The sequence below is a fragment of the Corylus avellana genome, chromosome ca2 (genome assembly GCF_901000735.1).
Source record: "Corylus avellana chromosome ca2, CavTom2PMs-1.0".
Taxonomy (NCBI): domain Eukaryota; kingdom Viridiplantae; phylum Streptophyta; class Magnoliopsida; order Fagales; family Betulaceae; genus Corylus; species Corylus avellana.
This window is the reverse complement of record NC_081542.1, coordinates 38894110-38920436: the sequence shown is the minus strand read 5'-3', so window position 1 is coordinate 38920436 and position 26327 is coordinate 38894110. Positions and strand designations below refer to the sequence as shown.

General features: G+C 38.5%; 3 protein-coding genes and 1 pseudogene across 3 annotated transcripts; 3 read left to right on the top strand and 1 right to left on the bottom strand.

Annotated features, from left to right (window-relative positions):
* The first annotated feature begins 6256 nt into the window (after positions 1-6256).
* Positions 6257-7531, top strand: LOC132171223 (peroxisome biogenesis protein 7). The gene has a single exon (XM_059582487.1). It carries the CDS (start codon positions 6346-6348, stop codon positions 7300-7302), a length of 957 nt encoding a protein of 318 aa, XP_059438470.1. The 5' UTR covers positions 6257-6345; the 3' UTR covers positions 7303-7531.
* A 6760-nt stretch (positions 7532-14291) lies between these two features.
* Positions 14292-16786, top strand: LOC132169740 (F-box/LRR-repeat MAX2 homolog A-like; annotated as a pseudogene).
* A 1365-nt stretch (positions 16787-18151) lies between these two features.
* On the bottom strand, positions 18152-19805 carry LOC132169739 (cysteine-rich repeat secretory protein 58-like). The gene is made up of 3 exons (XM_059580722.1): positions 19462-19805; positions 19034-19182; positions 18152-18261 (listed from the first exon to the last, which is right to left on the bottom strand). The coding sequence occupies exons 1-3, from the start codon at positions 19803-19805 to the stop codon at positions 18152-18154; spliced, it is 603 nt and encodes a 200-aa protein (XP_059436705.1).
* A 4704-nt stretch (positions 19806-24509) lies between these two features.
* Positions 24510-25871, top strand: LOC132169738 (uncharacterized). Its single transcript, XM_059580721.1, has one exon. It carries the CDS (start codon positions 24510-24512, stop codon positions 25869-25871), a length of 1362 nt encoding a protein of 453 aa, XP_059436704.1.
* The last annotated feature ends 456 nt before the right edge of the window (positions 25872-26327 follow it).

The following is a 26327-nucleotide window of genomic DNA, read 5'->3' as shown; positions in this document are numbered from 1 at the left end:
AGTTTAAGGCGATTTTTAATTCGATCTCTAATGTTTTAATTTTTGCAATGCACCCCTCAAACTTACAAATTTTTTTCAATTTGACCAATGTTATTACAAAATTTTCATATTGTCCCTATTTTTTTATTTATTTATTTTTTTTATAAAAGAATTTTTTAAAAAAATTCAGAATTTTTCTGACGTGTTAATTACAACACGTCAGAAATTTTTGACGTGCTAACATCTGGCACGTCAAAAATTTTTCGTTTCTAACACCTATAATTTTCACGTGTGAAACACGTCAGAAAGGCCCCGTCATGAACGTTTTCTGACGTGTCAGATTACCTGACACGTCAGAAAACGTTCGTCAGAAAAAATATAATTTTTTGTAGTGTCATTCTTAGAGGGACACAAGAGAGATTTCTAGAATGACTCATTTTTTTATAATAAAATTTTTCTCTAAACCAGTCTAAAGGAAATATTCCCTTACCCATTTAAAATAGTGTCAAGTGTCTATAAACATTTAAAATGCACTTTAAATTTTTAAGGTCATTAATTGCCGTTTACTAACTTAGACTAACGTTTTAAATGTTTATAGACACTTGTCCCTAAGGGGTAGCTTAATCGGCTATGAACCGTGCCTAATGAAGCGGTGATCACTAGTTTGAATCCCCTTCCCCTTCGCTTGTGTGGACATGTCAAAAAAAAAAAAAAAAATGTTTATAGACACTTGACACTATTTGAAATGGGTTGGAGGATATTTCCTTCAGACTGATTTGGATGAAATTTCTGTCTATTTTTTTAGTAGTTATGGGACACATGTCACTTTATTAGATAAGTTTGTATGAATTAGCTACAACCATTTTTCACGGGGCTCCATGATGTGCTCTTAAGTGGTTTGTACCACATTTTTTTAAATTTATTTTTTATTTTTAAGAATATTTGACTTACAAAATAGTTAAAAAATAAAAAATTCTTACAAATTGACGTGACACAATATATTGAGAAAGAAATAAATCTAAATTTTAAAAAAGGAAAAAAATGTAAAATTAGTCTTTTTGGTTTATCTGATTTACAATTAGCTCCATATGATATCAAAATGAACTCAAAGGTCATAAGTTATGCGGCAAAAATAATCTAAGCTCTACAGTTAAATTCCGTTAACTAATTTAACAAATTTCATTAGTATGACATTGATTTAAATAGGACAAGTATTACAATTTTATTGGCTTTAAAGTTTCATGCTATTAGAATTGGCTCTAAAGTTTCACGCTATCAGAATCTGTTAAGTCAGTGAACAGAGTTTGACTGTAAGGACTAATTTTTTTTTGGCATATCTCATAGGCTTTTAAATTTATTTTGATATCACATGAAGTTAATTACAAATCATGTAAACCACAAAATTGAATTTGCATCTTTTCTTTTAAATTATGGGAAACTACCTTTTGCCCCCATGAACTATAACGCCTTGACACTTTTCCCTTATGAACTGCCAACTGTGCTACTTTGCCCCCATGAACTACCATTTTGTGTCCAAAACCCCATTCCTTCAGTCAAAACCGTTAACTCAGACGGTCAACCCATTACTTTGCGTCACTTTGCTCCCATGAACTACAATGCATTGTCACTTTACCTCATAAAATACAACGCATTATCACTTTGACCGTCTGAGTTAACGGTTTTGACGGACAGAAGTGGGTTTTGAGCACAAAATGGTAGTTCATGAGGACAAAGTAGTACAGTTGGCAGTTTATGAGAAGAAAGTGCCAAGACGTTGTAGTTTATGGGACAAAATATATTTTCCCCTTTAAATTATGAGCTATATTATTTATAAGATTTTTTTTTTTTTTTTTGGTAAAATGAAAAAATGTATGCACATCTGACTTTCTCAAGAACTTGATCGCCTTGAATACTTCTTTGGGGTCTACTTCGGAGAAAACCAAAATACACGTCGTTTTCTTTTCAACTTTGTTGGTACTTGGTGCTGGTGGTGGGATAAAAATCACAAAATCCAAAGAGGAGGGTGGCTTCGGGCTTGGGCTTTTTGCTGATGGGCCTAGGAATTCGGCCTTGTTAGCAAAATATGTTTGGAGACTCACCCAAGAATATTTGGGCTCAAATGTTTTATGACTATGGCCGTCAAACATCTGTGTTTTCTTTTTGTGCAAAAGGACTTTAAGATGAGTGGGTCATAACTCATAAGGTTTTGAACTTGTTTTTCAAACTAGTTGATGTGCCGATCAAAATTAATCGATTTTAACTGTTAAGTCATTCCAATTATATGGTAGTCGTATAACAGTTTATTAAAAGCCTGTTTGGAATTGCGTTTGAGAAATAGGACTTTTAAGTCAAAAACTTAATTTTTAAACTTTTGCCAAAAGTGTTTTTTGAATTAAGCTTTTTGGACCCTTAAAAACGTTTTTTTTATTGTTTTACCAAATGAGTATTTTATTTTATTTTTTCAAACGGACTTTTTAAGTGTTAAAATCACTTTTAGATTATTCAAACACAATCTCAAACATGTCCTAAATAATATTACTGAATATTGTTAACTTCTAATATGACCCTCGGTCCACCTTATTAAGGAGTTCAATCCATGGCCCGTGAAGCAAAGGGGAAGCAGAAATAGTCAACTTAACTGTCTAGGTCAACTCAATCGTGGGGGCTGAGATTTAAAGGGCATATCGTTTTGAGTTTCCTTCACAAATCATGCTAAACATTAAGGCTATTGGGGCTGAGATTTAAAGGGCATATCGTTTTGAGTTTCCTTCACAAATCATGCTAAACATTAAGGCTATTGCCATTGATTGATGATTGTAGGGCTATGCTGAGAAGTTTTGGTTCAAGCCAGCTTCACCATGCCTGCAGGCTAAAGAATTTGTTCTGGGTCTTTTCTCTTTGTTGTATGATGATATAATACTTAAAAACTCTAACAATTTCTCTTAAATAAGCAGTCAAGATAAAGGCATTACAAGTGGATGAAGGGGCTGATTCCATGTGATTATTTGCTTAAATTCAGGTAGTATGATTGAGTCTATAAATGCTACTAGTATAACACTTATCCCAAAAGTCAAACAAGCATATAGATCCATTACAAAAAAAAAAAGGGATTTATTGACATGTCTACAGTAACCCATTTTTTTGCCACGTCATTATTTCTTGACGTGTTAATTATTGCCATGTTGCTAAATTTAAATTCGTTTAAATTAAAATATATATATATATATATATATAGTATATAAAATATATATATATATATATATATATATATATATATATATATATATATATATTTTATATACTTTAGTAACGTGGCAAATTGTGAAACGTCAAGAATTATTGACGTGTCATTTTGGCACGTCAATAATTACTAACGTATCACATTTTGACACGTCAATAAATAATAAATAATAATTCAAATAGTATTTTTTTTAAAAATAAGTGATCTCTTACTATTTTGATGTATTTTCTTGACGTGTCACATGTGGCACGTTAAGAAAAAAAATTTCTTGACGTGTTACATGTGACATGTCAATAATTTCTTAACGTGTTAAATGTTGGCACGTCACTAAAAAATGAGCGAGACATCTCTCTTAATTCAACTTTTTTCCTCTTCTTATTATTTATTTCTTTCATTCTCCGGATGGGTTGAAAAAAGAAAAAGAAAAAGAAAAAGAAAAACCTTTCTTTTCTTTCTCCTTCTCCCACGCAGCTGTCCCTGATCTCCTTCTTCCCTTTTTTTTTTTCTCTAGAATGGGTTTCTTCCCCACAGCAAGAAGAAACGGGCTGCGTTGTCCGGACGAGTTGTTGATTGCAGAAATTGAAACAAATATTCTAATTGGGTTAAGTTGAAGTAGCTGATTGCAGAATTTTTGTTTTTGTTTATTTTGTTGGGTCTCTGTTGGTTCGGCGATGCTGGGTTTGGGAGAAAGAAGAGAAGAAAAGAGGGTTTGGGAGAAAGAAAGAAGAAACGACAGGCGATGTTAGCCAGTGGGATGAGTAAAGCTTATGATATATTATAGTCGAAACATTTATCAAACTCTGCACACCACAAGTAGTAATTCGAAGGGAAAGTCGGGGTATGTGATCTTAAAACTTGATATGAGTAAAGCTTATGATATATTATAGTCGAGTTTTCTGGAGGCTGATATGAGAAAGCTTGGTTTTGACGTTAGATGGATACAATTGATTATGAAGTGCATTAATTCAGTGTCTTAATCTGTCCTTATAAACTGCGAGCTTAAAGGAAGGGTCATCCCACTAGAGGCTTGAGGCAAGATGACCTATTATCTCTATATCTTTTTATTGTATGTGCATAGGCACTTCGTTTACAAGGGCCCTATTGTTAGAGAAAGAATCAAGTGAAAACACTTTTTTTTTTGCTAATGATAGTATCCTCTTTTTGCATAGAAAATTCTTTGAAGTGCTGCAAGTTGAAGCGATTGTTGGATGTTTATGAGAAAGCTTCAAGGCAAAAGTTTAATAAGGAGAAAACACCTATTTTCTTTAGCAAAAATACCAGTTTGGAAGCTAAGAGACAGATTCTTGCAATCTCTAAAATGCAATCTACTCAGAGTCATGACAAATATTTAGAACTATCGGCGCTAATACGAAAATCTAGGATTCTAACTTTCAAGAGTATCAGAAACAAAATATGGAGTATGATGAGTAATTGGAAGGCGAAGTTTTTGTTACAAACAACAAATGAGATCCTATTGAAAGCTATAATTCAAGTCATTCCTTCTTATAATATGAGTGTATTTAAGTTACTTAAGGCATTATTTCGAGGTATAAATTCCATGATGAGACAACATGAGAAAGAATCAGAAATTCATTAGATGAATTGGTCTAAAATTGGGAGTTCAAAATACAAGGTATGTTGTGATTTGGAATGGGGAAAATTATCCTTTCGCTCCATAAACTATCACGCGATGACCATTTCCCCCCATTAACTACCAACTTTACATTACGACCCCACCAAACTACCATTTCGTTACTAAAACCCCCATTCGGTCAGTCAAGGCCAAGTCTGACAGTCAATCGTACTGTTCACAGGGTTGACCGTCTAACTTAACGACCTTGATTGACGGAAGGGGGGTTTTGGTAACGAAATAGTAGTTTGATGGGTCGTAATGTAAAGTTGGTAGTTAATGGGGGGGGGGGAAATGGTCATCGCATGGTAGTTAATGGGGGAAAAGGATAATTTCCCCTTTGGAATGTTTTTACAAGGCTTTGTTGTGAAACAATGTTGCAGAATACTTTATAGTCCAAGTTCTTTGGTTGTCATTATTCTTAAGGAAACAAATTATCGGAATGGCATTACCATAGATTCAAAATTGGTTGGTGAGCTTCATATGCATGGAAAATTATTTAGTTGGCACGTGATTTGCTAAAAGAATTATTTGGAGAATAGGGGATGACGAATCAATTAAAATTTGGAAAGATAAATGGCTCCCTAAACCCACATCTCATGTAGTCTAATCGTCAAGAAGAATCTTAAATGAAGATGCAGTAGTAGCAAATCTTATTGATAACGATACGAGGTGATGGAATATCTCTCTAGTCAATGAAGTATTCCAAGAGGATGAAGCAACAATAATATGCCAAACACCAATCATTTAGTATGGATCGGAGGTTCACATGCAATGAGGTGTTTACAATGAGAAGTGCCTACCATTTTGAGAAGGAGAGAGCTTCAATTGGCAAAGCGGAATGCTCACAAACTATCGGGCATGGAAGCTTTTGTGAAAGGTTGTGGTAAATGAATTTTCCTAATGAAGTGAAAGCCTTCATGCGGAAAGACCATAATAATGCATTGCCAATGAAAACCAATCTAGGTTAACATATTTTACGGAGTTGTCCAACAACAAGAACAAGAGACACACATGTATAAAAATTCATGTTTCAAAATGCAAAGTTTCTTTGTGAGCATCTCCTTTCTCTTAGCGAACCCCACTCCTATAGTAGGGTTTCGTTGTATAAAAATTCATATTTGACATTTTGGCACTAAATCTCTTTGAGGTTTCACTTTGATGACTTTTGGGTGGATCACCCCAACTTCATGGCTATAGTAGAAGAACTTGGACAAAATTATCTCAATTTCAAGTAAAATGGTTAATCGCTAACTCTGATATAATCTGATATAAATTTTTATAAATTAATGTTTGAAAGTGAAAAATAATTATCATTTCTCCTTTTTAAAAATTGGTTTGTAGAAAATTCTTTAAAAAGAAAATTTCGGGTAAATGTAGTTATTTTTTTTGATGGTTCCATTTACCCAATTTCGCAGTCCAACCAAGCAGATAAGCAAGCTCCCGGGGATCACTTCCCAAACCCCAAAATCCACCGCCACCGCCAACCCCCACCATGCCTGTCTTCAAAACCCCATTCAACGGCTACTCTGTGAAGTTCAGCCCCTTCTACGAGTCCCGCCTGGCTGTGGCCACCGCCCAGAACTTCGGCATCCTGGGCAACGGCCGCATCCACGTCCTCGACCTTCCCTCCTCCACCTCCCCCCAAATCTCCGAGCTCGCCTCATTCGACACCGCCGACGGCGTCTACGACCTTGCCTGGTCCGAGTCCCACGACTCCCTCCTAGTGGCTGCCATCGCCGACGGCTCGATCAAAATCTACGACCTCTCCCTCCCCCCCACCTCCAACCCCATCCGCTCCTTCCTCGAGCATTCCCGCGAGGCCCACTCCGCCGACTACAATCCCGTCCGCCGCGATTCCTTCCTCTCCGCCTCCTGGGATGACTCCGTCAAGCTCTGGACCCTCGACCGCCCCACCTCCGTTCGCACCTTCAAGGAGCACGCCTACTGCGTCTACTCCGCCGTATGGAACCCCCGCCACGCCGACGTCTTCGCCTCCGCCTCCGGCGATTGCACTCTCCGGGTCTGGGACGTGCGCGAGCCCGGCTCCACTATGATCATCCCCGCCCACGACTTCGAGATCCTCTCCTGCGATTGGAACAAGTACGACGACTGCTGCATCGCGACTGCCTCCGTGGACAAGACCATCAAGGTCTGGGACGTCAGGAGCTACAGGGTCCCCATCTCGGTGCTCAGCGGCCACGGCTACGCGGTCAGGAAGGTCAGGTTCTCGCCGCACCGACAGGGCCTCATGGTGTCCTGCTCCTACGACATGACCGTGTGCCTGTGGGACTATATGCTTGAGGACGCGCTCGTGGGTCGGTACGATCACCACACGGAGTTCGCGGTCGGGGTCGATATGAGCGTGCTTGTGGAGGGGTTGCTCGCGAGCACCGGCTGGGACGAGTTCGTCTATGTTTGGCAGAACGGAACCGACCCCAGAGCGTTCTAATTGAGAGGAAAGTCGAACCTTTTTTTTTTTTTATATGAAATTTGTTACAGTTCTTGATTTAGGTAGTGAAAAGTAATGTGATGCTTGTTGGGGGATGGGTTCTGGGTATGTTGTTGTTTCAATTGTGAGATTCAATTTGCTGGGGATGTTGATGAATAGCTTCCTGAGTTATCAATCCCGTGTATATTAGATTTTAATAAAACAACAGGTTCAAGTTGTTTGGTGCTTTCATGAATTCCTTGGAATGTGTCCTCGTTTAGTAGGTATATTTCTTGTACATTGCATTTTCGAGAATGTAATGACTCGTTTAGTATATTTTCGTGTACATTGTCTGCAGGGCATTGCTTGATATATATGGGTTTCTGAATTTTTAGGTTTGATTTATAGTTTTTATTTTCTTGGGGTGAAGGGGGTTGAGTAACAATCTTTCTTTACAGTATTGCAGTGCTCAGCACATTGTCAAGTGTTGCAATTATTGTTGGCTTGTTGGGGGTGTAGAGTGCTAAAGGTTTGCATTATCTGACGATTCTCTGTCCTTGTATTCCTTTTGTTGATTATCTTGTGTGCTATTTGGAAAGGAAGAAATTGATCATTGTGAAGTGATCTGTGTTTGATGTGATTGTATAAGGAACAATTGTCTTCGTAGCATCAATTAAATGTTGAAGTATTCATACTGTGGTAAACTCATCTAAGATCTACTTGTATGATTTTTTATGTTTTTCTTCTGCAAGATGAAAATACAAGTGACTTGCTCAAGATGGTAGTCGCTGTGCAGGACACAACCATGGGTGGAAATTTTTTTTTGGATTGAAGTTTTGTGCTTGATAGAATTGAAAATCACCTGATTGCAGAAATTACAAGTCTTTTTGTCAACTATTTAAAAATGAACCTATTTTCTCTATAATGCTCTGGTCTAGATACAGATAAGGACGTACTGTGGCAGCAGTAAGACTACACACTTTCTGTATGTACTTCACTTGAGGTTCTTAAAGTTATTCATTTGTCACTTGAACTATGATACTTTTGGGTTTCCAAGTCTTGTAGTTCGTGGGGCTTCTTGGTGGAAAGAGCCTCCATTGAGTGTGTGTGTGATGGAGGGAGTACTTTAAGATCTGGAGTGCTAAGAAACAGAACTAAAAGCTATGCTTGGTAGGATTTGGTGTCTTTGGCAACACTATATGATCACTGCAAAATGCATGTACAAAGTTTTCATTTGTCACTACTGCAGATCATTTGAGTTGTTATATGCTCCACCTATTCCTTATATGATCACTGCAAAACGCATGTACAAAGTTTTTAATTGTCACTACTGCAGATAATTTGACTCGTTATATGCTCCACCTATTCCTTTTGATCCATAACATTTGAAGTCTGAAAAAGAAAGGGGCAGCAGAGAACTAGGAAGCTTAAAACAGTCACTTGATCCCCATGACCCCAACATTTTATTGGATTTTCAGCTTCTCGTTCTCCCAAGTTTTGTTCCAAAGCTCCAGGTACATGTTCTGTTTAACTGTTCAATTTTATTTCCTTCTCTACGGTGTAGGTAATCAATTGTATTTGTTCCTAACATGGGAATGCCTATGGTGCTGTGAAATCTACCCTGTTGTCTATAACATTCCTGTCCTAGCAAACCTGGTAGTTTACAAACTTGCTCTCTTTTGGCCAGAGCAGATGCATGAATCATTTTAGGACATCTGATCTCTACGCTATATATTGCAGAAACTCAACTTTTCATTGTATCTTCAATAAGCAATTAGAACCGCTTCCAAAATTGTAGTCTGAAATAGGTGCTTGTGACAAAAAAACAGGAGGAAAGGAAAAATTATCTGTATCAATCCCTGTGCTTAAAGAATTCATAAAGCAATTCGAAGGAAGTGGGTGGTCTGGGGACATCCTGTTATTATCTACCTCACAGGTGTCTAATTGTCCCTGATCTTTCAGGTTTGTCATTAGTTAGTGGGCATCTTTGCTCAATATCTAACACAAAATGGTCCACTAGAGAGAGTCAAATGTCTCTTTTCCACTTCATGTGAATTTCAAACAGATACAACACTGAACAAACCTGATCCTAGGTATCAGGTTGATTTTATGGCTATTTTGGACGCTCTCAAATGGAAGAAATTTGAGGTTAAATCTTTTTACGAGGTTCTTCTTCCCAATTTTGTCTCCTCCTTCCCTTGGAAGAGCAATTTGGATTCTAAGGCTCCTTTGAGGTTCACCTTTTTCAATTGGACAACATCCCTAGGGAAAATTTTCACCTTGGACAATCTCTACAAGCGTCATATCATAGTGATAAATTGGTATCATATATGTAAAAACAGTGAGGAAACCCCAAATCATCTTCTTCTTTATTCTGATGTCGTGAGAGATTTGTGAAATATGGTATTCTAAATGGTTTGAGTAAAGTGGGTTATGCCTAGACAGGTGGGTATTGTGGTGTGTTGGAAAAGAAGGGTTGGTCGGAATGATATCGATAGCGGTTTGAATGTAATCCCTTCCTTCTTAATGAGTTGCATTTAGAGAGCGCTTGAAGGTTCGAGGATTGTGAGAAAACGATCTCAAATTTATAGATCCGTTTTCTTAAATCCCTTTCTAATTGGATTTTTGCTAATGCCTTTCTCTTTGTCTATAGCTTTGTAGATTTTAAAACAACAATACAAATGAACATAATATCAATGAGAAACTTCACTTCATTCCTTTTAACTTCTATCACTTTTGCAATGTCCCATCAAAGTTTAAAAACTCTCAATTTAGTATATCGACGCTAAAGTGTTGCTAGCATACAAAGTTAATTGTTTGCTGACATCTTGTGATGCACGAAGTGCTTGCTCACTTTATTTTTGTTTGATAATGTGGAAGATGCTATTTATCTGGCCGTGCTACGTCTTTGCTCGTGTGTTTGTTCTTTTCCTTGCCTTGTAGGACATGATAGTCACTTGTTCTTTTTTACTTGTGATGGCAAAGCCATTTGCTAAAGTTTTCACACGAGTGTTTGCTCACGTATTATTCCTGTTCCATTCTTTCTGTGGCAGATTTCTGATCAGGTAAAATAATTCCCAAAAGTACGTTCTTTTAGGCCCATTTTGATTTGGACATTCTTCCTTTTGTTTCATTTTGCTATGTGTCTAAATTATCACTTCATTTTTGTGTATCTACTTTCTACTTGAAGTATGTTTTTGTATTCGTTCTCAAGATCATCTACTACTTGGACCATGCGTGATAGGATTCTCGGGGGCTTTTGGCTTTGAGTGGTTTCTCCACTTGACACCACTTGATTGGTATCTTATTTGTTATTATTATTTTTTTTAATTGAATAGGGAAAAAGAGTTATAAGGGAGGATCTTTGTCACTCTTTATCTGAAAGGAAAAAAAAGTAGATCTTATCATCTTAAAACCCAAAAAAGGGTAGGCTCTCCAACAACAGACCCAAAACAAAATAGAACAATGCAGAAATATATACAAAAGGTAGGAAATTGATCGAACAATTGACCCGGTATTAGTGCATGGACATACTTTATGGGTATCTTATTAGTGCATGCTAGCTCGACTTCATATCGAAAGAATTTCACGACATTATCAATCAACCTCAATCTTCTAGGGACAGCCTTTGAAGATTCTGCCTAGGAAAGAAAAGAGGCCTCTTATTAGACTAGGTAGGAAAAAATCTCTCGGCCTCGTTTTGGCGATTCTGTTTTTCAATTTTTTTTGGGGAAGGTAAGAATCAACTAATAACAAAAGCAAAGGTCATTTACCTTTGAGAGAGTAAAGACATGCAATTTTCTCATACACAAATTGCATTACATCAAGCAACTATTCAAATCGAGAAAAACATCATCAGTAATACATCATGGCCTTTGAAGCCACCTATTCTTTTGGGAAGGCTGAGGTTTTTATGGGAGAAATTACATGAAGTTCAAACCCAAAATATGACATTATTAGTAACATTATAAGCATTCCTAGACCTATGGCCACTTCCTCCAACTCAAAACCCTCAAAAGCACTAAACAGACTCCTTTAAAACCAGACAATAGCAAACAAAACAAATCTATAACAGAAAACTATTGTCTAAAGACTCTAAACCATCTTCTGCACAAAACCACATTTCCCTCTGTCCTCTTTAAATTGCCTATAATAATATAATCCGCCCATGCATAACATATCTATTATGTGTGATAAGTGGAACTACAAATTACACATTCTATAAAATGTAAAAGTAATGCTATTTTTTACATAGCTTACATACGTTGCGAGTAATTTTAAGTAGCTTTACATGTCACGTTAACCGTTTATTTAAAATGTGAATGATAAATGAGCGTGAAGAGGCTCAAAATGTAACTATAACCGTATCGTAATGACATGATTATGGTACATCAAACTCGAGAGATGATACTATATATAAAGTTAGACATACCATCTGCTAGCTTGGAATAAAGCAGTGTACTAGTTACCCAAAAAGAGAAAAAGTAGTCTTACCGGTTGAGACGCTGGCAAAACAGCAGGCAAGGGAGAAACACAAGCATTGTGGGAAAGAAAGTCGCAGAAAAGTAAATGGAATAAAAGATGATATAGGAGGAGGAGTGGATCACATGTTCATGTACCATCAAACCCCACCACCCCGTTTCGCAAGTGGCAGCCCAATCTTCTACAATTTTTGTTTGAGGCCACCAGTTCCCACTTTTGTATCTTTTTCTCCATCTCCATAGCTCCTCACAGATTCTCCCTCTCTCTCTCTCTCTCTCTCTCTCATTGTTTTATACTTGATCATGGTCGGCACATGCTAGCCACCCGATCATCTTTTCTTTTCTGTTGAAGGAAAGAAAGCAACTCAGTTTCTTAAAATTTTTGCTTTCTCTTCTTGAAACAAAAACATTAAAAAAACTACTCAAATACAAAACACATTTGTTCTCATAGATCGATGAAGGATGGTGAAGAAAACGGGGGAGGTAGGATCTTACAATGAGGAAGAGAGGGCCTCATGGGATAGGAGAGAGAAAGTTTGAGATGAAAAAAAGGGAGAAAATTTTGCAAATTTTGTAGTCACCAAAAAGAAAAAAAAAGATAAAAAAAAAAAAAAGGCGACAAGACGTCTATCTATTGAATCCTACACAAAATGAATAGAGGCAAGAGGAAGTTTACCAATAAATGTGATTGCGAGAGTACATAATACTCATTCCAGTCCCATATTAAAAAGATGAGAAGTAGCTCACATAGAGTAGGTGGTTTAAGCTCTCTTCTCTTAGGAGAGAGAAGGTCCTTTCTTCTGCAACCTTCCACCTCCTCTGTGAGTTTTTTCCACCGCTTTTGTGCTGCTTTTTCCGGGGGAGGAGGGAGAGACTTTGCTTTCTCCCTTCTCCCTTCTTTCCCTCCGCCTAGTGCGGTCATCTTCCCTCCTCCGTAACCAGTCCTCGTCTTTTTCTTTCTTTTTTACCTTTGAGCAGTGACCCCACCATTCATCCTTTCATAAACCACCTTGACCCACCTGGTCGCCTCCCTTTGGCCATGTTTCACCCCCTACAAAGGCGTCGTTCAAGGTTTTTCAGTGGTTCTCAGATTCGGTTTTCTAAAATCTAGATATGTTGCCCTCTGATCTTCCACAACCCCGACATGCCACTCCAATGTCTTCACCAACCTCCTAGCTTGCCATTGTCTTGTTTCAGCCATCACGCGCCTATGCGTGGATCTCACGCGCCGCTGGTTGTTCTCCGAGCTCCTGCCAGGAGCTCTTATGCTAATCAGCTGTTGCTCAGAATGCTTTATTACTGCATTTTTTTTTAATTTAATTTTAATTTTCCCTATATTTTAATTTCCCTTGTATTTTGCAGCCCCTTTTGTTATTTGCTACTTGTTGGTTTTATGGGTTACTGTCTTCCAAATCTTTACTATTTTGATCTTATGGTGGAGACTTTCGTAGTCAAATTTGTGCTGGTCGTTCTCTATCCTTCCGTCCTTATATCGGATGATGACAGTGCATATTTGGCTTCAACTTCTTTCCAAAGGTTGTTGCTTGTTCCTAGTGGAGGTTTAGATAGGTTTGCCTTAATTTGTACTCCTTTTACTTTTGAAATCACATTACGCGGCCTCTTGAGAGGACTGAGTTAATTTTCGTTTTTAGGATCGTCTACTCCTCCTTTTCAGATCAAGTGTGGAATAGATCCTCCTCTGTAACCATTTTCCTTATTCAATTAGAAAAAAAAAAAGAAAAAAAAAAAAGAGTATGTGGTTTATAAAAATAGTCATAAATGCTAATCAAATCCCACATTGTTTAGTTACTAGGTAAAACTAGACTTTGTAAGAAATTCTAGGAAAATTTCAAATTGACTAATTTTTTGAGTAATAACGCAAATGTGACTAACATTTTTTTTGGTTATTGATTACATGTCTTTCAAGAGATAAAAGAGAGTGGGAGAGAGAAAAACATAAAATATCTATGCACATTGAAAATGCATTTGATTTAGATAATAGGATGGACATTTATTTTATTTTTTATTTTTATAAAAATACATGCAAGTCTAAAGTAAATAAGCTTTTGAGTGCTCTATCAGAATATTTTCTTTCCCACAGCATTGGGGTCATCGATCTCTTTTGGCCTACGCCCCTTTCTCTTTTCTTCTCGGCTATGTGGCTCACTTTTTTCGCTTTATAGAGCCTTCCCTCTATATCTTTATCTTCTACCTTGCTGTATCTTTTTCTCTCTTCTCTCTCCCTCCCCTCATCTGAGGCCACCATTTCTCATTGACTGTATCCACAAGTCCTCACGTACAGATTCTTTGTCTCAACAAGGAATCCCTTGCAATATCGATGTCCCTTTTTTCTCCTGCCCTATGAGAATGCAGGTCTTAATTCTCTTTCCTTTTCTTCATTCCCACACCACAAAAACAAATATTCATCATCATCATCCCCATGCCCACCACAATCTAGACGTGCACTTTTTCTCCCACGATATATATATATATCACATTGTTTTACGTTTGTTTATAAAACATCAAAACATGCCTGCTCTTAACAATATTGTTCATTTCCACGACTTGCCAGAAATAATCATCTTCAACATATTCTCCATGGTTTCTGATATTCGCACCCGCAACACCATGTCTCTTGTATGCCTCAAATGGTGCTTGCTAGAGCGCTCAACCCGCATTTCCCTCGCTCTTCGTGGGAACATCCGCAATCTTTTCTGCCTCCCTACATGTTTCCGAGCCGTCACAAATCTTGACATTTCTTTCCTCTCCCCTTGGGGCCATGAACTCTTAGACGAATCCCACCTTGATTCGGTGTTTCTTGCTCAACTTTTCCGCCACGCCTTCCCTTCCATTGTTTCTCTCACAATATACTCTCGAAACCCTTCAACTCTTGCTCTTCTTGCTCCTCAATGGCCTAATCTACGCCATGTCAAGCTCATCCGCTGGCATCAGCGGATGTCTGCCGCTACTCTTGGCGCGGATTTCTTCCCATTGCTTGAGCATTGCCCTTCACTTTCTTCCCTTGATCTCTCCCATTTCTGTTGCTATCCGGAAGATCTCCCTCCGGCACTCCAAGCTTACCCTATGGTTGCAGCCTCTCTCTCCCATCTCAACATCCTTAACAACTCTTCCGGTGAGGGATACAAGTCACATGAGCTGCTTGCCATTACATCTGCCTGCAAAAACCTCCGACAGTTGCTAGCAACCTGTATATTCGACAACAGATTCACTGGTTTTACCGGCGACGAAACTTTGTTGTCTCTCGCTTCAAATTGTCCTCTCCTTTCTCTTCTTCACCTTATAGACGACACTTCCTTCTCCTATGAAGATGCTAAAGTGCTCAGCCATGCTACAATTATAGAGCTTTGTGCAGGATTGCCATTTCTTGAGGAGTTGGTGCTTGATGTTTTCCACAATGGAGCCTCAATGGAGCTGCTTAATGCCCAGTGCCCGCGGCTAAAATCTTTGACATTGGGAAAATTTCATGGGGTTTGCAGCTCAGTGTTGGAATCCCTTTGTATCAAAAACTCTCCTGATTTAACCGATTCTGGCTTGATAGCTATCTCGCTTGGATGCCCGAGACTTACCAAATTTGAGGTTGAGGGTTGCAAAAGGATCACAGAAATGGGGATGAGAAAGTTGCTTCTAATCTTCGGAAAACTTTGATTGATGTAAAGATCTCTTGCTGTAAACATCTCAATGCTGTGTGCTCCTTGCGTGCATTAGGTCCAATACAAGACCTAATACACCGCTTGCACATAGATTGTGTGTGGGAAAGTGTTCAAGAATTACAAGGGGAAGATACAAGCTTGAACAAGAAATGCAATAATGGTAACGGCAATAGGGTCTCTTCTTCGATGTCTTGGGAAAAGTTGCATTATCTTTCCCTTTGGATTCCTGTTAGCCAGCTGCTGATACCATTAACTTTGGTGGGGTTAGAGGATTGCCCTGCACTCAAAGAGATACAAATAAGAATTGAAGGTGATGTTAAATCACTACTTATCCTAAAAGTTTAAGTTGGTAAGAAATTATTAATTTAGGTTCCGTTTGTTTCTACCTAATAAGGGTTTTCTTTTAAGAAAACGTTGTCCTCATTTTCTAATGTTTAGTATGACCGATAATTATGGTTAAACCAAAGACAATTTTCAGTCGTTCAAGAAAAATTTCTTTAATTTTCGTAAAATATTTTTTCTTTTTTTTTTTTAAAACCATAAACCATTTTTTGAGTTTGATCTTCTTCATCTTGCATGCACTCTCTTGCAGTTTATTCTTTACTGTCACCGAAGTTCACTGGAATCCATCGACGGCCTTTGTAGGTCGGATTTAATTAATATTTTAACATTTCTCCTCATGTATGGACTCAAACTTCTCTTTATAAGTGAAATCCAACACGTGGAATATTTAATTTAAATGGGAGATGAATAATCACAGAAACAAGGTTCAAACTCATGACTTTTGCCAGCATGTTAAATAACAACTTATCCCAAAAGTCTAAAGTGATAAGAAATTGTTGATTTAATTATTTAATTAATATTTTAACAGGTGACTGCCGGCAGCATCGAAGGCCTCCCATGAACGCATTTGGATTGAGCTCCCTTGTGTGTTATCCTCAGCTTTCAAAGATGAATTTGGATTGTGTAAGTGTTATTGGGTATGCTCTTACTGCCCCTATTGGATATGCAGATTTGAGCATGTGGGAGAGGTTTTATCTTAATGGGGTTGGGAATTTGAAGCTCACAGAGCTTAACTATTGGCCTCCACATGACACTGATATTAATCAGAGAACCCTCTCTCTCCCAGCAGCAGCATTGCTTGCACAATGTGCCAAAATGAGAAAACTTTTTATCCATGGGACTGCAAATGAACACTTGATAATGTTTCTCTTAAAAATATCAACTCTCAGGGATGTGCAGTTGAGAGAAGATTACTATCCTGCTCCAGAAAATGAAACAAGCACTGAGATGCGAGTGGGCTCGTGCTATAGATTTGAGGATGCCCTCAACAGCCGTCATATCCCAGATTGAATATTTGGAGAATCTCATGTTACGAAATTGTGGCCATTTATTTTAAATTCAATGGTCTATAAAATGCCAGTTGCTTTTGTATAATCGAAGCATTAAATTTTAATTTTAAGCTAGCTTTTATTTTACCAAGATTTAAATGATTTTATATACCATTAGATTTATAATGAAGGGCCACGATTTCGTAACATGAAAATCTTTAATTTTAAGTAATTGGAGGGATTTCAATCGCTTTTTTTTTTACAAGAATTAAGCAAATAAGTCAACGACGGTGATATCTTTTTATCAATGATGACAACTAATTAAAGTTGTGGTTAATATGTTCTTATCAACGACAACGAGAATAAGTTCGTATTACTTCATTTATTTATTTTATATGTCATTGCCAATTGCAAATGGTTAGAAAAAGTAAGGAGAAACCAAAAGGCACATAAGGAGGCAACTACAATTCACCAATGTTCCTAATTTGTACAAATATTTGTAAAACCAAATACATTCAAGATAATGGAAATTGTTGATGCAGTTGACCGCACCACCGCAATCCATTCAAAGATACTTGCAAAGACAAATACAAAGAACATGGGTGACTCTCCAGAAGATACAAACACCGGACAATCCAATGCCTAAGCCAATGGGATGTTTTTTGTGAAGGGTAAGAAACTAAGAGAGGAAATGATAAATTGTGCAAAAACCTTAAACTTAGGTCTTGGTTGTCCTTTATAAGGGTACACCCAAGTAAGGCAATTAGGCTAAATACGGAAGATATTAGAGATCAAAGGTCAGATATGAAAGGTGTGGATCTGTATGGGGATCTTTCCTTTTGAGCTCTCATCGTTGACCCCCATCCTTGTAGGTTCAATCTTTCCTTCTAGGTTGCTGGGCCCAAAGTAGACTAGATTCTTAAAGGGATGGACACTTTCCATTTATTAGTGACACTATCCGAGGGCAAATGTCCACCGACTTATATTTCTGACCACCAAAAATTCAAGATAAGTGCTTAACAGTTTACTAGTAAATTAACAATATCAAGTAATAGAGCATTCACTTTTGCTCTGCCCTCTCTCCTCTTTTCCTGAGAAACCCTAGCCGCTGGTTGCCTGTTCTGGGAGGGGGAAGAAGTTCCTTTCTTCTTCCTTCCTCCCTTCCCCTGTTTTTTTCTTCTTCTTTTTTCCTTTCCCTGCTTTTCTTTCTCATGAAGTTTTCGGTTTTTCTTGGTTTAGAGTTATCTCTAACCACCTTTGCCATCGCCTTGTGCGATTTACCCCCTATCCTCCCAAAACCTCATCATTGGCGTTTCCATCTGTTGTGGGTTTCGGTTTTAACTCTTTTGGAGCTAAAGTGGTCTTCCTCCGTCAGATCGGCCCATCATCACGCTTCTTCTCCGTTTGCATCGGCCTTCCACCTCTCCGCCAGCCAACCTCGCTCCGGTGCGACTTCCCCAAATCCCTTGCTGATGTTTCCGGTTTTTGGGTTTGGATCTATGTTTATGCTTTTTAAATTAGATTACTGCCTTGTACTGCTTTGTTTGAGCTTGTTTGTGGGGATTTTTATTGCCAAATGCCGGTTTGCTTCTCTGACAGACCCATTTCGAATGGTTTCAGTGCCTACCTTCCATTGGCATCCTTTTGGATGCCTTGTTCGCTGCTTGCTCGTGAGGTACCTTCGGGTAGCTCCGGGTTTTGCCTTTGAAACCGCTTTTAGCGGCCCTTCTAGAGAGGCCCGGGTCATTTATGACCCATTGCCTACTATTTGTGTGTATTTTCTGCACTGTAATTTTCGTTTTGGGTGTATTGTTGGGGAGCCCAACCCTTATTTGGTGTTTTAATCCTTGTACCCGCTCCTTATTTGCTTAAAAAAAAAAAAAAAAAAAAGTAATAGAGCATTCACAATGGAGTAGCTAAATTTTTATGCAAAATGATTCCTCAAAAGTCACTTTATCTAGTTTAGCTAATAAATTTATAAAGACCTCCTACATCTAATTAGCTATATTTTTATCTATATCATTTAAATATTATTTATTTTTTTAACTCTTTATTGATTCTATCATAAATTCACCTCTTTGTGTTCTCTTGTTCCTCCCATGATAAACAGCACAAGACCCAACAAGAACTGCTATAACCGATATTGGGATACAAGCAATCACCACAACCATCCAAATCTTCAATTTAGGTGCTTTTCCATAAGAAGATTTCGGTTCACCAAGACCACTATTTTAAAGGAAATCAATCAGCAAAATTCTTATGTCCTTACCTTCGGAATTTGGGTAGGTTAAGAACACATTTGAGGCGTTGTAGAATTGGTAGAGCTGAAACCTCACATTACAATTCCGACTAACAATAATTCCACCTTGGCGTGAATCGCAGCATGCATGAAGATCTCCCAAGGCCGGCACCAGACAACTATAACAGGAACTTTCAGAGATGTCCCTAGTACATTGTACAAGACCATAAATTGTTTTTCTTCCTGGAAAATTTAATTTCCCCAGTTGCAAACAAGCCCTTCAAAGGATCAGACGCAGCCTCCTTTGAGATGTTAATCATTAAGTACTTTAATACTTCATCAAAACGAAATGGATTTGATAGATTTTTCTCCAGATAAATCTGCTCTGGATCTTTCCAGTATAAATCATCATGGAAAAGAAATTCTGCAAGGAGTAGCGAACTTGGCAGAGTTCAAACCAAATCATTGCATCTTCAGTTTTGCACTGCTTCAAGATTTCCTGGCTTGCATTCTTTATGCAATCCAGGCAAACTGTGGAGTTGACATCCCCTCTACAAAGTGCTTGAGCATAGACTTTTGGGTCCTCCCCGGTAGAGTTGTTGTAGAAACCTGTTACCGAAGTATTGGATGGCAATGACTGAAGAAGGAGCTTGAGATTGTTTTCAAATGGGCTGCTGAGTGTGTAATTTCTGGACTCTGGGTCACAAAAGGTATAGACAGGATCTCCGCTGGCAAGGACACGGCGCATTAAAAGTGGTATAATTAAGAAAAGCATAGCTGAAACAACATCATCTTTTTCCATCTTCCAAATATGCTAGAAAATTGGATGACTGCTTCAGCTGAACTGCTGAATATTTCAACCTTCGACAACCAGATTTATCTTCAAGCTTGTGTCATGTTAAACCGCTGAAATTACACAGAAACTTCCGCGCTGCATCTGGATACCGACACAAAATCTTTTTCTCAACAAATTTACCTGTAGTTTCTTGAGTTGACAAACCGAAGCCATAGTATATATTATCATTAATTTTTTGTTTTTGTTTATTGAATAGCCAATGGAGTTCACCAAGGTAAGAGTCAAATAATCGACTAACATTATTAAATTTACTTGTAAATTACTGATGTTGTTTGGAGGTACATCTCCAATATTATTTTCGATTTCTTTTATTTTTTTAGAAGTCTTATAATTGATAGTACCTACAACATTACTCGTTTTGGCAGTCCATTAGAGTAATTTTACCCAACACGCAAAGTCCATGTGACAAGGTCCTTGAACCAAAAAGCAATGCTATATATATATATTATGCACAAATGTGGGTCTCCTGTAACATTTGTGCATAAAGATTAGTTTTTTTTGGGGAGGGGGGAGGGGGGCATTATCGTTGGCTCAGATTCAAGAACTCCAGCAGTACTTATAACTTAGCTTTTTAGTTAAATTTAGTCATTATACCTTCTTCTTCTTCTCTTTTTTTTTTTTTTTTTTTTTTTTTTTTTTTTTTTTTTTTTTTTTTTTTTTTCAGTCTTTGTAAAATAGCATTTTTCCTACAATTGATTTTACTGTATCAACTGTAAGTAATATAATGTCATTTCCAACTGTTTCAATTTTTTATTTTACTCTTCTTTCTCTCTCCCTCATTTTCTCTCTTTAGTTCATCTCGAAGACTCAAGACTCCACCGAAACACCTCTCAGCATCCAAAATATTTTTTCCTCTTCTTCTCTTTCTCTCCCACTTTCTCTTCTTCTCTCTTCTCTTACATTCTTAGCACCCAATTTTCTTTTCCTCGAAACTTTTGTCTCTGAAACTCTAGGAAGCTAGAAAGAAAACTCTTGAAGGTTAGTCAAAAGTTTTTAAGAAATTTTGGTTTAATGGGTCAACGAAGATGATGGGATTTAGGAAATTTTGGTTCAAAGGGTTGATCAAGATGATAGGTTTTACAAAATTTTGGTTCGAAAGGTTGAAATCAGATTTCATGGGTTTTACTAAATTTGGGTTTTGAAGCTTTGTTGAATTTTTGGCTCAATTTATTTCAACGTAAAATGGTTTCCAGAAAATGATTTTCGCATTTTACAGTGTTTACTTCAACGTAAAATAGTGATCAATGGAAAATATTTTTCTTTTAACCGAACCTTCTTCTTTAATTTTCACAAAACCGTAAACCATTTTTTGACTTTGAGCATCTCATTCTCAAATCGACGGACCCTGCCAAAACTCGCCTAGGACCTCACCCGGACTTGCCCGAGACCCGCCCAAGACCCGTTCGGGACCCTGCTAGGACCTACCCGGGACCTGACCGAACTTGAACGGGACCCACCTGGACCTGCCCGAGACCTAACCAGGACCTACAAGGGACTTGACCAGGATGCCGACCGGGACTTGATTGGGACTTGCCTGGGACCCCACTGGGACTCGCCCGAGACTTGATCGGGACTCACCCGGGACTTGACCGGGACCCGCTCAGGACCTAACCGGGACCCTGCTAGGACTTGATTGGGACTTTCCCGGGACCCTGCTGGGACCTGCCCAGGACTTGACCGGGACTCGCTCGGGACCTGATCAGGACCCGACCTGACCTGCTCGAGACCCTCCCACCCAGGACTCGTACGGGACCTGCTTAGGACCCAATCGGGACTTGCCTGGGACCCTACTGAGACTCGCCCAGGACTCGTCCGGGACTTGATTGGGACCTGTCCTGGACCTACCCGGGACTCATCGAAAAATATTTTTGGCAAAAAGCATTTCCTTAGAAGTGATTTCTTAAAAAAAATTCCGGCATTTGGCATATACGGAAAATCAGATGAGTCCCAGTCGTCGAAAAAAAATTTTAGCAGAAAACATTTTCTGATATGTGGTGTGTACGCAAAATCATATTAAACACAAAATTAAGAAAATGTTCCTATTAGGTCTTGGGCGGATCTTGCCAGGGCCTCAGGATTATCCTGACGAGGTTCGGGCGAGTCTCAGGTGAGTCGTAGTGGGGTCCTTGCAGGACTTAGTTCGGACACCTCTATGGCTGGGTCAGGACAATTTCATAATTTAAAGTTTAATATGATCTAATAAAAAAGTATATATAAAAAATATTAAAACAAAATGATTTTCTGTGCGCATGGTAAATGCCGTAAAATGTTTTTGGCAAAAAACATTTTCAGGGAAAATGACTTCCCTGAAAATATTTTCTGATGGAAACCATTTTACGTCGAAGTAAACGGATTTAATTTCTTGTAAAAAATTGGGACTTTTTTAAAATTAAATTGGCTGTGAACATTTATATATATATAGACATTGGGGTGAATTGAGGTTTAATGTTGATGTTTGTCACAATTGGGGTTTAATGTTAATGTTGATTACTTTTTCAATATACATGGCTATATATACACAACGTTTGTGTGTGAATTTACAAGAGAATAGCAGAGAATAATAATTTTCCAGTATTTCACAACAATATATGAAATGAATGATTTCATATATATGTTTTTAAAAAATATATAATAAAAAAAATGAGAAATAATATTTAAAAGGAAGTAAACTGTAAAATAGAAGATATGTTGAAGTGTGTAGCGAAAAAAATAGTAGCTAAAATGGTGAGCTGTACTTTTTCAGTAGCTAAACTAATAACCATTGTTGGAGATGCTCCAAATACACATTCCTCAACATGGTAATTAAAATCGGGGAGAAGGCTTGAGTGTGTCCACTTATGAGTAGCAACAACTATATATGTTTAAAGAACACTTGTTTGCAATAACCCTAGCAGTAGTTAGCCAGCAAAGATCAAGGGACTTTGAATGCCCATATTTATAGTACTTATTCAAAATGCTTTAGTGAAAGCCTATACTAGGAAGAAGGCTTGAGAATATGCACCAATTATTCATCACCACTCACTAGAAACCAGTCTTCAGTATGAGAGAACAGCACTCAGCCAACAGCTTTTATATCTTAATTATTGTAAATCAGCAAAAATACTAAATTATTTAGGGATTTGGATTCTCTTATATTTTTTAAAATATGAATTCTAAAATTTGAGTCATCTATTTCATCTAACGATTTAAATAAATGTAAAAGTTTGTGTTACCGAGGCAAATAGATTTTACATATTGAAAAACTAAAATTAATTACCTCGGTAATATATGTTAGTTCTTGTGTTGGCTTAATTCAGTTCCAAAATGTAGAGACTACTGTTTATGGGCTCAAACACTGATATAGAATGTTCAGAATCCAATCTCCACCGTTCATAGTGTAGATTCATGTGTTATGAATATCTCTGCAAAATTTCAGCTCAATCGGACCACAAACGCCCATCGATCGGAGCTGTTGATCAAGGCTGGACAGCATTTCCAAAATGCTGTTTCACTCATTGCATGCCCTGTCCGGACAGGCCTTCCCCGGGTCCGGACCGCATTTTTAGAAACTCTATTTTTGCTCCGCAAGGCCCTGTCCGGACAGCCCATTAATCTATCCGGACACTCCATAAGTTTTAGGCCCAAAAACGTGATTTTAAGTGGGTTAGGTCTAGGGTTTTGTTGTGGGTATATATACATCATTATAGAAGTGAGAGGCACGGATTTTCACCCACAGAGAGTTCGTTGGAGGCTGTGCTACGAGAGATCATGTATATGTGGTGAGCGTTAAATTGAATCTCTTAGAGTTTTAGTTGTTCCTTTGATAAATCTACAGTTGAGAAGTCTATCGGAAGTGTCCGATAAAGGAAAGTTACGTTAAAGAAGATTGTGAGCAAGGAGACGAATTGTAGGCTTGTCGATCTTACAGAGCCAAGGTCTTGCAAAGGGTTGTAAGTGTTCTTAGTGTTTGTAATATCTAGATAATCTTTTGATAGTGATTTTCTGGGTTTGGCTGCCGGAGAGGTTTTACTTTTAGATCGGTTTCTAAAAGGTTTTCTCTTCGTAACCAAAATATCTATATCTGCCTCTTTATTGCTTTATATATTTTGGGTGATTGAATTGTTTATTGCTTTAGAATATTAATTCCGCATAAATTGTGATAAACAAGTTTTGGAGTCGGCATAGCGTTTTTCAATACACAAACTTATAAATTTGTTTAAACTGTTAGATAAAATAGATAGCTCAAATTTTATAGTATGAGAATATTATATTTTAAAAAATATGAGAGGATCTCACTCCATTATTTAGTTGTCACGCTGAGGCTGATGACTAGCTTCCTAGGAATTTTCTCATTGGATACTATTCTGGGTCAAGTAGGATGAATGCAATGAGTTTTCTCTCTAGTGAAGCCTAGAGGAGAAGGAGCGGTTTTTCCAGGGAATACCCTGTGAAAGGATTGATTTCTTTGTGGCAATTTCGAATAGATTGTCTTTCATGGCGGACGAATTGGCGAATTTGTGGGAAAATTTCTCGCTGACAGAGGAGGAAGAAATTGAGGTGAACATCAAGAATGCCGAATTACAAGACAGGGTTGCTCGGGGAAAAGCCTGTGTTCTGGGGAAATTGATTTCGGACTGAATGGTGAGTCGAGAGACAATTCAATCCACTTTAATGGAGTGGTGGAAACTTTCGGGTACTTTTACTTTCAAAGTCCTTGGTGAAAATTTCTTTTTGATAGACTTCTCAGACTTGGGAGATAAAGAGAGAGTTCTGGCTGGACGGCTGTGGGTGTTCGAAACTAATCTCTTCATCCTTGAGGACTTTGATGGTATCACCCCGCCATCTCAGTTCAATTTTGACAAGGCGGCGTTCTGGGTGAGGATGATCAATCTACCTCTGGCCTGCATGAACGTGGAGATTGGAAGTAAGATTGGGGCCACAGTGGGGAAGGTGGAAGCGGTGGATGTGGATGCAGAAGGGATTGGATGGGGAAAATTTCTCAGAGTCAAGATCTGCTTGGACCTAAAAAAGCCGCTCCCCAGGGGTAGGAAAATAAATATTGAAGGAAGAGCAACCTTGATCACATTCCAATATGAGTGCCTGCCCAAATTCTGTTTCCAATGCGGAGTGATTTGCCATGGAAAGCTTGGGTGTTCAAAGAGAAGTGGGCTCCATAAGAAGAATGGGACTGAGTATGGTCCATGGCTCAGGGCGGCATCTCCTACTCGCAAGCAGGAGAAGATCCATTCCAGGGATTACCAAGAGAAGAAACATGGACCAGTACCAAGCGAAGCCTATCATACACGAGGTGAAGGTCAGCAGAATCGAAGGGAGAAAAGAAGCCAATGCCACGACGACCTGAGGGAGAAGGGTGGTAGAACCGCTGCCGGTGACGGCGAAACACTGAAAGCGTGGAAACCGCGATCACATACGGCCAAATATGGAATGTTTTTGAATGATGAAATTATGGGAAGATCTGCTACCGATGATTATGGGAAGAAACAAAAAGTAACAGAATTTTCAAATGGAGAATCTGGTGGATCATCAGATACGGGATTTCATGGGGAGCGAGATTGCAGGAACGCTAGCATGGAAAATTTACGTGGCAGTTTTAATGCGGGGAGGCGTGATTTTACGAATACAGCTGTGAATGGTCTGAAGGTTAGTTCGAGGCGACAAAATGGGGATCATATGGGCCGCGTAGAAAATTCCATGAGCCCAAGTGGATATATGGGGCCTCTAATTTCAGAGGTGGAGCGTACCATGCAGGAGAAAGGCCTAGGAGTTAAAGCTGACGCAACTCTAATGATGGCTAGTCCTGAGAAGCTGTTGGGCCCATGCAAGAAAAGAAGTCGTGGAGAGCTGGAGACACACCTTGATTCCTCTTATCAAACAGAGGGGTCAAGGAATGACCAAGATGCAGGAGAAAATATGGGTTCTGTACCAAAAAGTGGGAAGCTGAGTATCAATGCAGGGAAGAAAACTGGATCGGGAATGGCGGTGGCTGTGGTGCAGCCCTGCCGACCGCAATGAAGATAATTAGCTGGAACTGCCGAGGACTTGGGAACCTTCGGACAGTTAGAGAGCTTTGCCGCTTGGTAAAGCAAAAGCAGCCCATTATGGTTTTCTTAATGGAAAAGCAAGTTACGAAAGGAGAAAATGGAAAGCATCCGGTGTAAGCTCGAGTTTGCAAGTATGTTTGTGGTTGAAAGCGTGGGTAAGAGCGGTGGTATGGCTTTATTATGGGGAGAGGATGTTAATGTTACCATCCAGAATTTTAGTCAACGCCACATTAACGGTGTTGTTAAAATTTCGGACGATGGGGTACCATGGAAATTCATTGGTTTCTACGGACACCCCGAGGTAGCAAAACGAAGTGAGTCATGGGCTCTACTCCAACACCTTTCAACTTTGAACCCAGCCCCATGGGTGTGTATTGGAGATTTTAACGAGATAGTTACAAGCTTGGAAAAATGGGGTGGTGGAGAA

Coding starts and splice junctions, on each gene's coding strand:
- LOC132171223 (XM_059582487.1), top strand. CDS start 6,346: ATGCCTGTCTTCAAAACCCCATTCAACGGCTACTCTGTGAAGTTCAGC.
- LOC132169739 (XM_059580722.1), bottom strand. CDS start 19,805: ATGGAAAAAGATGATGTTGTTTCAGCTATGCTTTTCTTAATTATACCA. Junction 19,183..19,461: donor ACTGAAGATGCAATGATTTG/GTTTGAACTCTG, acceptor TTCCTGTTATAG/TTGTCTGGTGCCGGCCTTGG. Junction 18,262..19,033: donor AACCTACCCAAATTCCGAAG/GTAAGGACATAA, acceptor GCATAAACATAG/ATCCAAACCCAAAAACCGGA.
- LOC132169738 (XM_059580721.1), top strand. CDS start 24,510: ATGGAGTGGTGGAAACTTTCGGGTACTTTTACTTTCAAAGTCCTTGGT.